This window comes from Peromyscus maniculatus, chromosome 2, assembly GCF_049852395.1.
Source record: "Peromyscus maniculatus bairdii isolate BWxNUB_F1_BW_parent chromosome 2, HU_Pman_BW_mat_3.1, whole genome shotgun sequence".
Taxonomy (NCBI): domain Eukaryota; kingdom Metazoa; phylum Chordata; class Mammalia; order Rodentia; family Cricetidae; genus Peromyscus; species Peromyscus maniculatus.
In genome coordinates this window covers 29,962,642-29,976,589 of record NC_134853.1, presented here as the reverse complement: position 1 = coordinate 29,976,589, position 13,948 = coordinate 29,962,642, and the positions used below count along the sequence as shown (strand labels likewise).

The following is a 13,948-nucleotide window of genomic DNA, read 5'->3' as shown; positions in this document are numbered from 1 at the left end:
AAAATGTCCCTATGATGCACTGGCTGCTCTTTCAGAGGACCCAGGTTCAATCCCCAGCACCCACACTGCAGCTCACAACTGCCTAACTCTAGTTCCAGGGGATTTGACACACACACATACATGCAAACAAACCCCCAGTGCACATAAAATAAAAATAAATCATTTAAAAAATTTAAAAAAATGAAAAATCTGTAAGAAAAAATGTACCCAAGGTGAAATAATTTACATAAAATTCTTTAGTACTAGGGTTTTTCTTATATGCTGTCTCTTGTTTGCTCGTGTATTTTTTGAGACAGGGTACTGTGTCTAACCCTGGCTGCCTTGGAACTCACTCTGTAACCCAAGGCTAGCCTCAAACTCGCCACTGTCATCCTTACTTCAGCCTCCTGAGGGCTGCTGGCATTGAAGGTATGCACCACCAGCTTAAAACATGCTGAAGTGTAAATGGTGTGCACCTAAAGCTTTCTGCTGAGGACTAAACCTAGGATCTCACACATGCAAGCACAGAGTCTACCTCTAGAGGCTCATATTTTCCGACTACCTTAACCTTGTCTGCTTTTATTTTTTGAAGAATATTGATAACTTGATGACTGCAGAAGGAGTTGGCCTTACCACTGCCTTACGTGTTCTCTGTAATGTGGCCTGTCCGCCGCCTCCCGTTGAAGGTAATAGAATTAATATACTTTGAAAATGCCATACTTTAAACCTAGTGTAACTATAATTTATGAACTGTCTAAAATATTCTCGATTATTAGCATGTAAGTAATTAGTTCTTTCTTATTCCTTCCTTATCCTATCTAAAGGTCAACAGAAGGACCTGAAATGGAACCTTGCTGTTATTCAGCTTTTTTCTGCTGAAGGAATGGACACCTTTATTCGGGTTCTGCAAAAACTGAACACTATTTTGACGCAGCCTTGGAGGCTCCATGTGAACATGGGGACTACCCTTCACAGGGTTACTACTATTTCAGTGGCTCGCTGCACGCTCACTCTTCTTAAAACTATGCTGACGGAGCTCCTGAGAGGTGGATCCTTTGAGTTTAAGGACATGCGTGTTCCTTCAGCACTTGTTACTTTACACATGCTCCTGTGCTCTATCCCTCTCTCAGGTCGTTTGGATAGTGATGAGCAGAAAATTCAGAACGATATCATTGATATCTTACTGACTTTTACACAAGGAGTTAATGAAAAGCTCACAATCTCTGAAGAGACCCTGGCTAATAATACTTGGTCTTTAATGTTAAAGGAAGTGCTCTCTTCCATCTTGAAGGTTCCGGAAGGCTTCTTCTCTGGACTCATTCTCCTCTCAGAGCTGCTGCCTCTTCCCTTGCCCATGCAGACCACGCAGGTATCACTTCCTATCACATGCATCTTGTAATGACTGCACTAGCTCCTTAGATAAAGCCAGGGATGCTGGTCAAATCCAAGCAAGTCTCCATCCTCCTTCCCAAAGACAGAGTACCTGAGTGGAGGGCGAGATGAGACTGGAGCAAGTTGGAAATGTGGGGTAACATTTTAAATACCTGTTGTCAAAGTGAGTTTGGTTATGTTTTTGTATATGCTTGTACTTATATTTTCCTGTTATTTCAAATCTTTTTTTCTCCTCTCTATCGTGTTCTAGAATTTGCCAATTAGATTGCTTCACCAATGGACTCTGCTCAACTGACTGCCAACCTAAGAACAATGTTTTTTTTTTTAGATTTGTTGAATGCAAACAGTTGTTTATGTAATAGCAAATTATGTTTTAAGCATGCAGTAAAGGTGTTCTTTTTATAACAGTTCTTCCTGAACAGTTTTGCGACTATAATAAATATTAAAAATCTATGTACATACACGTTATACTTTTTTAACAGGTTATTGAGCCACATGATATATCAGTGGCACTCAACACCCGAAAATTGTGGAGCATGCACCTTCATGTTCAAGCAAAGTTGCTCCAAGAAATAGTTCGTTCTTTCTCTGGCACAACCTGCCAGCCCATTCAACATATGTTACGGCGTATTTGTGTTCAGTTGTGTGACCTTGCATCTCCAACTGCTCTTCTGATCATGAGAACTGTGTTGGATTTGATTGTAGAAGACTTGCAAAGGTATTTTCATTACACCTTAAGAAGTTTTCCTCAAGTTGCTCTTGACACAGATACCCTCCTTTACATAATTTGGAAACTAGGGTTTAGTAGGCTCAGGTAACATATGGATGTGTAAATACACACACATGCACACATGTATGCATAAATTAACACATGTAAATTATTTTCTTTAGAAGACTATCTCCTCATTTCATATGCAAGTTAGGTTGAAGGTCTTGATTTGGCGTTTTTTTTTAACTTATTATTATTGTGTAATATGTACATGTGTGCATATACATGCTTATGTGTGTGTGGTCAGGACAACTCTATAGTTGCTTTTTTTCCTTCCTTCATGAGGTCTGGGGTTTGAACTCAGGTCACTAGGGTTGTTCCAAAGGTGCCTTTACTTGATGAGAGTCACCTTCCTGTCGCAGTTTTGCAGTTCTAAAAGGTGAACTATATTATCAAAGATCTTCATTTATAAAATTATCATTTTATCCAAGGAATGAGATGTATATTTTATGCAAAACTTGTGTGACTGGATATAGAAAATGTTAAATGATGCCTTTAAAATCCAGCAGCTTGTTTACTGACTGCATTGGTTTTATTTCAGCACTTCAGAAGATAAAGAAAAGCAGTACACTAGCCAGACCACCAGGTTGCTTGCTCTCCTCGATGCTCTGGCTTCACACAAAGCTTGTAAATTAGCTATTTTACATCTAATTAACGGAACTATTAAAGGCGATGAAAGATACGCAGAGATATTCCAGGATCTTTTAGCTTTGGTACGGTCTCCTGGGGACAGTGTTATTCGACAGCAGTGTGTGGAATATGTCACATCCATTTTGCAGTCTCTCTGTGACCAGGTATTCAGTTTTTTTATCATCAGTGTGTATGTTGATGTGTGCTTGAGTGCTGTGTTTTGTAAATCTTGGCTGGGAGCAAAGAGCTTGCCTGTGCTGTATCACTCCTGGGCTGTATAGGAAGTAAGTTTGGTATGTGGAAGAAAAGCAAGCCAATCTATTGCATCATAGTTCTCTCTGGCTTAGCTTTTGGGTCTCTGAGGAGATGTTGCCTTTTGTGGTAGTATTGCCACCTTAGGTAATTGTTTTTGTGCTAATTTTCAGTACTTTTTTTTGCTAATTAATATTTACTGTATTACTTTCCTTCCTAATTATATTACTATGTATGAAGGCATTCTTCAGTTTTGTAACTTTGATATTGGTTAAGTCAATGTGAGAATAATTTCTTTGTATGGTTAATCTTTTGAGACTATGTCTTTTGTAGCCCCAAGCTTGCTGTGAGGCCAGGGCTGACCTTGAATTACTGGTTTCCCTCCATCTCCCAAGTGCTGGGATGGCAGTGTGTACCACATGCCTGCTTCCTTTGGACAACTGAGAAGCAGCGGGAGTCGCCGCAGCCCTAGTGTGTTCTGACCAGTGCTCACAGCTGCTCTTGACCAGTAGTGCTTTTCTCCTGCTGTTTGTATTGTTGACTTGTTTATAGTTTCATGAGACAGAAATTCTATCTATTTCCATTGTTTGAGATCTTTAGAGAACATTTCCACGTGTCAGTGCAGTTTTGCTAGTCAAAATGCTCATGCCAACTAGTCAACAGATGTGTGACTTTTTTTTCCCAGACAATATTTTTAGTAAAAGCCTATGTTCGGTTGCATTGAAGACTTAGGGCTTGTGTGTGCCTTGTTTTCAGCAGTGGTAGACTGTAATTGTGGACCTAGTTGTAAAGTTTAAGGCCTCTGTGATTGGTGTTTAAGTATCACGTTGAGTCACATGACTGCTGAGCAAGGCTAGGGCCCCTTAACTTCCTTTCCACTCAGCCTTCATTTAGAGCAGCCTTTCACTCAGATTTCATTCCATTTGCTTTCTGATGCAGATCTGTGTTTTCGTACCCCTGAAAGCACAGTTGACTTCTGTAGTGAGTAGTGGTTGTTTCTTTACATGTAATTAGCTTGACATGCTTAATATTGGAAAGCTTGCATTTTAAAAGTATAAAAAGTAGAGGGACACATTTTAATTGAAGATTGTGCCTAAAGTTTGTTTGCTTTATTCGTCCCTCTTTATGAAGCTTTAAATTCTAATATTGATAAGTATACTAAAATTTCAGCCAAAAAGTTTTATTTCTAGAAGCCTCTATAATCTAAAAGGAGTCTAAATTTATGAATAATAGGCTGATCTAAGGTATTTCACTATCAAAGCTTTTTAACCATTTTAAAATTGAAACTGCCGAGTTCAGTTCCTTATAAAGGCCATCTTCTCTCTTCTTTTGTAAAGTATAAATATGTTTGAGAATTTCATACACACATATAATGTGTTTTGATCAAGTCCACACCTCACCTTCATTCCTTCCTCTCCAGTCCACCCCAGTTCTTCCTGTCTCCTCATCAATATTATCTACCAATTTCATGTGTTCCTTTTTTTCCCTAACCCACTGAGTCCATTTAGTGTCCCCAGCACATACTTGGGTGTAGGGCCATCTACCAGAGCATGGGCAGCTAGCAGAGGCCACATCCCTGAAGAACACTGACCCTGGCAGGAGAAGATGGCGTTTTCAGACATGCTGTGTTGTGGTCAGTCTCCTCTGCTCCTCTCCGTCCACACTCCCGCCTGTGTTTGTGCCCTTTGTCTGCATTAGTCTGTGCTCCATCTTCACATCTCTCCAGTCTTCCCTGTAACTGGAGTTTTCCTGCCTTGCCCACAGTCAGGACAAGTCTCTATTACCCGCCAGTCCCACAGCTGCTCAGACCCAAGCAAGTAAACACAGAGACTTACATTGCTTACAAACTGTATGGCCGTGGCAGGCTTCTTGCTAACTGTTCTTATAGCTTAAATTAATCCATTTCTATAAATCTATACCTTGCCATGTGGCTCGTGGCTTACCTGCGTCTTCACATGCTGCTTGTCATGGTGGCGGCTGGCAGGTCTCTCCCTGACTCAGCCTTTCACTTCCCAGAATTCTCCTCTCTTCTTTTCCTGCCTATACTTCCTGCCTGGCCACTGGCCAATCAGTGTTTTATTTATTGACCAATCAGAGCATTTGACATACAGACCATCCCACAGCACCTCCCCCTGAAAAACCTCTTCTTCCCTCACATAATCCCTTTTCTAGTTTCGTTATATACTCCACACTCAGTCCCACACAAGTAACATGAAAATGAGAAGCTAGGATCACATATGAGAGAGAACAGTGGTGGTCTTTCTGAGTCTGAGATGAAAAAACTAGTTAGATGCCAGCAAGCAGCTAATAATGCCTTATATGTATTTATGTTGTTAGGCCCAAGCAACTCTTCTATCCTTTTCAAAGTCAATGCTAAACTCTTTTCCTTTCGTATAAATGGAAGATAAATTTTGGAAGTTTTTTTTAAAGATAAAATAGTATAAAGGAAAACACTGTCTATTTTCTTAGATACATGTTCTTATAGTAACTTTTTATAAAAGATCATTTGTTGATTATCTGTTTGAATATGTTTGGAACAGGACCATAACAATGTTCAAAAATTTTTACTTATTTGTATGGTTGTTTTGTTTATTGCATGTCTATGCACTACATACTTGCCCACTGCCTGCAGAGGCCAGAGCAGGGCATCAGATCCCTTGGGACTGGAGTTTCATATAGTTGTGACCCATGTGGGTGCTGGTAATTGAACCCTGTCTTCTGGAAGAGCAATCAGTACTCTTTTTTTTTTGTTTTTTCGAGACAGGGTTTCTCTGTATAGCTTTGCGCCTTTCCTGGGACTCACTTGGTAGCCCAGGCTGGCCTTGAACTCACAGAGATCCGCCTGCCTCTGCCTCCCGAGTGCTGGGATTCAAGGCGTGCGCCACCACCGCCCGGCTACAATAAGTACTCTTAATGCCTGAGCCATCACTCCAGCCGCCAACGATAATATTGTAATGGGATTGTTGCTAAGTGTTGGTTGTGTGTGTTCAGAAATAACAGCCAGGAGTGATAGTGATAATCATTTTGAAATGTTTCTCCCTGCCCCCCTCAGGACATCGCACTTATTTTGCCAAGCCCTTCCGAAGGTCCTGTCTCTGAGCTTGAACAGCTCTCGAATTCCCTACCAAGTAAAGAGTTGATGACTGCAATTTGTGACTGTCTGCTGGTGACTCTAGCTAATTCCGAAAGCAGTTACAACTGTCTACTGACATGTGTTCGCACAATGATGTTTCTTGCAGAGCATGATTATGGATTGTTTCACTTAAAAAGGTAGGCTTTGCAGAATTTAATATACTGTGCCCTGCCATTTAGTTAATTTGTACTTATTATGAAAGGTTGAAAGTATGATTTCTTTCGTAGGAAAAATTCTGTGTATGGCAGAGTTTCTTTGGCAGTTAGTAATGGATTTAAAACCTTTTCTAAGTGTCTGAATGAATGAATGGCTCTGTTAGAAGTCTGTATAAGCCTGGCTTCCATGGGCATCTGAAAACATTTCTTTTGGCTAAATACCTTGATGGAGTTTTTGGGTCATATGCCAGGTGACTATTTAACCCAATCAAACGCTGCCACGCTGTTCTTTAAAGCAGACCTTCTTTTTGCTTTCTGTCAGTACTGCATCTGAGTTCCCTGATTCTTAACCTTCCCAGAACATCCTACCGTCAGGGTTGTTCTGTTTGTCAATGTGGACCAGCCTTTTGATGTTGCTCAGGTTGGAATCAGACGCCTGGGCTTCAGTCTCCAGTCTCAGCCTCCAGAGTAGTGAGGATGTACTACCAAGTCCTGGCTCGGCCAGTTTTCTTGTTTTCCTAGAAGACATTCTAATAGACTAGCTGTAGATTTTTCTTGTTATTGTTGTTTGGGGTTGTTTATTTAAGACAAGGCCTTGTTCGATAGCTTAGGGTGGCCTGGAAAATGTAATCCTCCTGATTTAGCCGCTGGATTATAGCTATGAACCGAATGCTCAGTACAGACCGTAGTTTTTGATAGAGCATGCACAAATATAGCTCATTTGCTTAAGGTTTTATGTAGTCACTAGTAATTGTGGTGGTCTAGTTTTGAGCATGTTATTTTTCCATTGTTATCTTTTTCTTTTCTTTTCTTTTCTTTTCTTTTCTTTTCTTTTCTTTTCTTTTCTTTTCTTTTTCTCTTTCTCTATCTCTCTCTCTCTCTCTCTCTCTCTCTCTCTCTCTCTCTCTCTCTCTCTCTCTCTCTCTTTCTTTCTTTTTTTGAGACAAGGTTTCTCTGTGTTGCTTTGCACCTTTCCTGGAGCCCACTTTGGAGACCAGGCTGGCCTCAAACTCACAGAGATCCACCTGCCTCTGCCTCCCAAGTGCTGGGATTAAAGGTGTGCGCCACCACCGCCCAGCGTTATCTTTTTCTTTAGGTTTGATTTTATCCCTGTTTGTCAAACTTTTCTGTCTGTGTTAAAAAGTTTTCAAGAGGAGGAGGCTGTTCTTCTCTTTATTGCTTTACCATAGTCTTATTCAGTGGCATCTCACAACCTGACCATTTGGTAAATGGGAGCACTGCTTGTTAATATCATACTTATTTCCATTTGGCTGGTTATGTTGTAGCTTAAAAGACAATTGAGTATTGAAATGGTTTGCCCTTGAAATTCTGTTGAAGCTAAGAACTGTGCAAGTGCATAGATTCTGATCAGAATTTTAGACATACACCGAGGGGGTTTGTCATACAAACTGTGTGTTGGGCCTGGTAAACTGGACTGTAAGCTGAGCCCAGTTGTCTGCAGTGACTGCAAAGAAGGCATCGCTGGACCGCCGGCGTCATTTGTGCATTGCCCAGCACTTCCCGCTGTGCCAGCAGGCTGCAGCAGGAACCCTCGGTTGTGTTAGCCTGCAAAGCCTAGATATTTACCAGCCGGTTCCTAAGCAGAAGTTCCTTGGCCTCCGCTCCCTACCCTTGGTTTCCTTTTTCTTTAACTCCTCAGTTAGGCTTCCCAGGCTGGTCTCTGAGATAATGCTGACCTCTGATGCTAGAAAACCCTCGCATCGTGGAAAGAAGTTTAAATGGGGAACTAGCAAGTGCATTGTGATAGGTTTTGAAAGTTTATTACTTGATGGAGGTTTTTTATTAAGTGCCAGGCATGGGATACATACCTGTAATCATAGCACCTGGAAGACTGGGGGGGGGGGGGGGGGTTGTGAGTTTGAGGTTAGCCTGTCCCTTCCCCCCAAAAAAAAAACATTAATGGAAGATTAGAAATGAGCTGGCTTTTTTGGTGTTATATCGTTTGTGAACAAGAGACACCTAAGTTATGTCTTTGTGTTTTTTAAATGATGAAATAAATTATATTCTGAACTTAGTTGTTTCTCATAGTAATTTTATATACTTAAGATTTGATACATTATCTCTCTCTCTTTTTTTTTTCTTTTTGTCTTGTTTCCTTTCAAGACAGAGCCTCATCAATGAAGCCCTGGTTGGCCTAGAGAAGCAGTTCTCAACCTGTGGGCCGTGACCCCTTTAGGCATCAAATGACCCTTTCACAGGGTTCACATATCAGATATCCTGTATACCAGATACTTACATTACAATTCATAATGGTAGCAAAATTACAGTTGTGAAGTGGCAACAAAATAATTATATGGTTGGGGGTCACCGCACCATGAGGAACTATTAAAGGGTTAAAGGGTCGGCCACAGCCTTAGGAAGGTTGAGAACACTAGCCTAGGGCTTTCCTCCTGTTTCTAAGAACGGGGAGTACATGTGTGCACCGCCACGCCTACCTGGTCCTCTGGATTTCTTCACAGTTCTCCTTACTGGCCCTGCTGTTGTCTTTCCTTTCAGCTCTCTGAGGAAAAACAGTAGTGCTCTGCACACCTTGCTGAAGCGAGTGGTCAGCACGTTCAGTAAGGACACAGGTGAGCTGGCATCCTCGTTTCTGGAATTCATGAGACAGATCCTCAACTCCGATGCATTGGTAAGAGCGCGTTTATTATTTTTATTGGGTTTCTTTAAAACATTACAAATGTCACAGGCTAAAAAATTACTTCAATCAAAAAATATCTTGGAACATAGAGAATGCCTTTTTCATATCACTATAAAGTGAAATGCTGTCCAAAAGATAGAAAGGCTGTTTTGCTCATCTTGTTTAAATTTGATTCAGACTCTTCTGTAGTTGTTTCCTAAGTCTTAGTGGTCATATTCTAGAAGCCTCTGCTTTAAGAAGTACTTAGGGTTAAATAAGTTTGGTAGTGTGGAACTTTATTATACATATTAATATATTGTTAGAAACTCTGAGTTCCTTGTATTTTTATTGCACAATAATCTAGCTTTGCATAAAAATACTGATAGTGTGTGTGCATGTACACATCTTATGGGTCACTACATACAATTCAATACTACTTGAAGAAATTCAGCTCATACTTAGAATTATCGTTTAGAAAGTTGTAAAGGATCTTTTACTTCAGGGTTACAAAATACAAGATTCCTTGAGAACAATGTCGGTTTACTAGCTAGTGTGTTTCCTTTTTGCATGTAATCTGTCTAAGGCTCTTTGGTTGACTTTCTTATCTAGACATCATCCTCCAATTTCGTTGACAAATTTTTTGCTGTTCTTGGTGGTTCATGCTTCTGATCCTGGCACTCAGAGGCGGAGAGGAGGAATGACATTAGCTCAAGGCTAGCCTAGGCTGTCTGCATAGTGAATTTCAGGCTAGCCAGGGCTACATAATTATGTGTTTATATCTTGAAAAGTTGTTGAGTTTTGCCAATGTGTTTTATGATTTTATTGTGATAAACAGAAGAGTTTTTTTCCATATTATTTTGAGTGGATTTTTTTCTTCTTTTTTGATTGTTGAACCAGCATTGTTTCCTGGATTAGTCCAATTTGATTCTTTATATGTGAATTGTTGGTTCCAGTTGTTATATTTAATGAGGATTTTTATGTTTGTATTCATAAGGGATCTTGGTCTGTAATGGTCTTTTCTGGTTTTTGGCTTCATTGAGTAAGCTGGAAGTTCGTGATGGGTTATCAATTCTTATTTATTTGATACACTTCACTAATGAGCCATTTGGGGTCTGGGCTTTTCTTTTTGGGAAAGCTTTATTCTGTATGAAATGGAATGCTTCACGGATTAATGTATCACCTTGTGGTATGGCCATGCTTATCTTAAATTTGTGCTTATCTTAAAATTGTGGTTCTAATTTTAGAGAATGTTCTGATAACATGAGCCCCTTTTTTCTTTAAAATAATAATTTAATTAAGTCTATTCAGATCTTTCTAAGCCTAAGCTGCTTTTTCATCCTTTTAAGAATATATTTTTCTGTTTTCCTCTTCAGTATCTGATGGCATATAGTTGTCCTTAGTATTTTCTTACAAACTTGAAATTTCTAGTAAGCCATCTGCCTTTTGTTCCTGATTTTGTAATTTGAGTCTTCCTCTCTGTGTGCTCCTTGGTGTTGAACCGGGGCCTCATGTGCTAGGCAGAGCGCTATCTGCATCCCTTCCTTTTTCTGTCTTTCTCTTCTTTTTCTAAGTCTGGCTAAACATTTGTCAGTTCTGTTGATCTTTACAGTTTTGTTTTCTAAAGACTTAGTTAATCTGATCTGCCCAAGGTCCCGACGGTAGATAATTCCAGAAATAAATAGTTTGTTTTAAAAACCACACTTACCTGTCTGGGTCCATCCTGCAGCACGTGAGTCATCCCCATGCCCATCGTATCTGCACAGGGTGGAGTGTTCACCTGTTAGTCATTTAATAGCCATCGGAGCGGTCCTAGTGGCCCTCTGGGTACCTACCTGTGGCTCTCTCATGATAATTATATTTCATAAGTTTGGGAAGTGTGTAGCCTTAATTCTTCAGATATACTTTCTGATTCTTTCCTCCTCTTTTGGACTCTTGAAATATATAGTGTGTGTGTTTGTGTGTGTGTGTTAAAATGTCATGTGGAAGTCAGAGGACCACTTCTGAGTGTCTCTTCTCTCCTTCCCCTGTGTGGGTCCCTGGGATTGATGTTAGCACAGTGAGCCTTTTCTTTCTGGCCCTTCTTCTGGATGCTTAATCTAGTATCTTAATGATGTTGATGGTGCCCTGCAGATCTCTGAGGCTGTTTGCAGTGCTTCATCTTTTCTTGTGTTTCTTTTTAAAATTTGGTGTGTGTGTTGCTGGAGATTGAACTCAGGTAGGGCCTAGCACATGATAGGCAAATGTTCTACCACTGAACTATATCCTCCATCCTTTCCTTCTTTTAAGATAGGGCATCATTGAACTGTCTAGGCTGTCCTTGAACTTGTTGTGGAGCCCACACAGCCTTACACTTGCTGTCTTCCCGGCTCTGCCCCCAAGCAGCTTGGATTACATTACACTTGGCTTGTATTGCACAGCTTAATAGATAAAATGTTTGGCAGATGAAATTTATGATGCCTTCACACACGTTTAATACAAAGTCCATTTTTCTGAAACAACCCAGGAGATTAGTTTGTCAAGTCCTTAATGGTTGTTACTGCTTACTATCATATTGTACATACAGAAAACTTCAACATAAGCTAAATTTGACCCTCCATTTTCTATCTTGCCTTTTTTTTTTTTTGGATTTTTTTTGAGTCAAGGTTTCTTTGTGTAGCCCTGGCTGTCTTGGAACTCTCTCTGTAGACCAGGCTAGCCTTGAATTTAGAGATCTGCCTACCTCTGCCTCCTGAATGCTCGGATTAGAGGGGTGTACCACCACTGCCTGGCTATTATTGACCCTCCATTTTCTAAGACTACATTTAATTAGAAGCAAGTGGGTTTTTTTTTTTTTAAGATTTTATTTTTATTTATTTTGTATACAATGTTCTGTCTGCATATATTTCTATACCCCAGAAGAGGGAACCAGATCGCATTATAGATGGTTATGAGCTACCATGTGGTTGCTGGGAATTGAATTCAGGACCCCTGGAAGAGCTGCTGGTGCTCTTAACCTCTGAGCCATCTCTCCAGCCCAAGTGGGTTGTATTTTACGTGTTGTATTTGTTTATAAAGTTTCTAGGGACTGAGAGTGTATCTCATGGTGGAGTCCTTGCCGAGTATGTGTAAGCCCTGGGTCTGACCCCACGTCAATAAGCCAGCAAGCAGACTGGTTGGGTTGGGCTCTTGAGGACTGAAGTACAGAACCTCTCTGTTTATGAAGTGTGCCTCTAGAGGGTTGTCTAAGTACGACCTTCACTCCTTCAGTGCACTCTGTTTAACTTGTTTATCCTTTCCCTAATAACACACGGATTAGCTAGTTCTCCATTTCCCAGCAGAGAGTAGAACTGTGGAACCAGTGGTTGACTGATTTCTCCTTACAGCCAGTGCCTTCTTCCTATACAGTGTAAGCTGCTTCCTCCCTCTAGTGTTCTTTTAAAGAGCCGATGCTCCTCTAGGCTCATTGTCAGATTGAGTAGGTTTTGTTAATAATACTTTTCACTCCATAGCTCAGTTTGGTGGCACAGACTTGTAGTTCCAGCACCTGGGAAATGGACGCAGGAGGACCAGTGCAAGGGCATTAGTAGCTACATAGTGAGTTTGAGGCCAGCCTGGGCTACAGGAGACCTTGTTAATAATAACAATAATAATAATAATGTTCATTTAGCTTTTGACATTTAAGCATTTATAGGACAAATGTTACTAACTCCCAACAAAATTTTGAATGTTTATACCATTAAAAATACTGAATCTTTAGGGTTGGAGAGATGGCTCAGTGGTTGAGTACATACCACTCTTGTAGAGGACCTGGTTCTCAGCATCCACATCAGACAGCTCACAACTGCCTGTGACTCCAATTTTAAGGATTCTGATACCCTCTCCTGGCCCTCAGGGGTTCTTGCATGTATGTGGTATACATAAACTTACAAAAACTCACACAAAACTATTAAATCCTGCATCAGGATTAGTGGGGACCCTTTTATTTGGGGACTTTCCTCCTGGTAAAGCATAATTCATTTTGTGTCATTTTAAAATAAGGGATGTTAGTCATACTAGCAACTACTGTTTGGCATGTACATAACTAACATACATCTTTGTGTGTGTGTGTGTGTGTGTGTGTGTGTGTGTGTGTGTATGTGCATAATAATATGTATGATTTTAAAGTAGAAAATAATTATTTTGTCCAGTAGGTCTTATATATGATAGTTGCTGTTTTTATTGCCTGTATTGTCTTGAGAGATATAATTCAATTTCCTTCAGTTCTCTGTTCTTGTAGGAATCTTCCTGGCTCTTGAACATGTATCAGTTACCTATCTTATCAAGTGCCAATATAAATACACCAATATTTATGGCTATAAAATATTTTTTTGAGAAATATGTATCAGTAATTTAAATATATTTGTTTACCTATTTATTTTATTACTCTTACTCAAAACATTTCCACTTTCAGTAGACTAAGTCCCTTTTAAAACTAGCCATTTGGCTGGGCGGTGGTGGCGCATGCCTTTAATCCCAGCACTCGGGAGGCAGAGGAAGGCAGATCTCTGTGAGTTCGAGGCCAGCCTGGGCTACCAAGTGAGTTCCAGGAAAAGGCGCAAAGCTACACAGAGAAACCCTGTCTCGAAAAAACAAAACAAAACAAAACAAAAAAACCCTAGCCATTTGTTGAGTTGTAAAAGTTATAACATTGAGGAGCACGTTATAACAGTTGGCTGAAATAGATGAATAAACGTAAAAGCGTCTTTGTAGATTTCTTGTTGTCAAACTTACGTTGTGTGTGACATTTGCAGGGCTGTTGTGGAGATGATAGTGGTCTCATGGAGGTGGAGGGTGCTCACCCGCCCCGGACGATGAGCATTAATGCCGCAGAGTTAAAACAGCTTCTACAGAGCAAAGAAGACAGTCCAGAGAGCTTGTTCCTTGAACTAGAGAAGCTTGTTTTGGTAAAAAGAAAACTAGAAAAAAATATTAATAAACCAGTGTGCCTTCTCAGTGTGACTAATACACGCTTTCTCCATGGT

General features: G+C 40.3%; 1 protein-coding gene and 1 non-coding gene across 6 annotated transcripts in view; one reads left to right on the top strand and one right to left on the bottom strand.

Moving 5' to 3' along the window:
* Positions 1 to 13,948, top strand: part of Virma (vir like m6A methyltransferase associated) — a 73,358-nt gene that overhangs the window by 48,030 nt on the left and 11,380 nt on the right. For 4 of the 5 annotated variants that reach the window (XM_006974937.4, XM_015993835.3, XM_076563889.1 and 1 more), the window contains 7 exons: positions 572 to 665; positions 804 to 1,348; positions 1,854 to 2,089; positions 2,682 to 2,934; positions 6,075 to 6,292; positions 8,828 to 8,960; positions 13,718 to 13,870. In XM_006974937.4, coding sequence (XP_006974999.2) covers positions 572 to 665; positions 804 to 1,348; positions 1,854 to 2,089; positions 2,682 to 2,934; positions 6,075 to 6,292; positions 8,828 to 8,960; positions 13,718 to 13,870 — 1,632 coding nt within the window. The remainder of the gene's footprint in view (positions 1 to 571; positions 666 to 803; positions 1,349 to 1,853; positions 2,090 to 2,681; positions 2,935 to 6,074; positions 6,293 to 8,827; positions 8,961 to 13,717; positions 13,871 to 13,948) is intronic. The other variant, XM_076563888.1, reaches the window with a different exon arrangement.
* LOC121827775 (U6atac minor spliceosomal RNA) lies at positions 5,297 to 5,422 on the bottom strand. The gene has a single exon (XR_006070073.1). It is a non-coding gene; the product is annotated as a U6atac minor spliceosomal RNA (small nuclear RNA).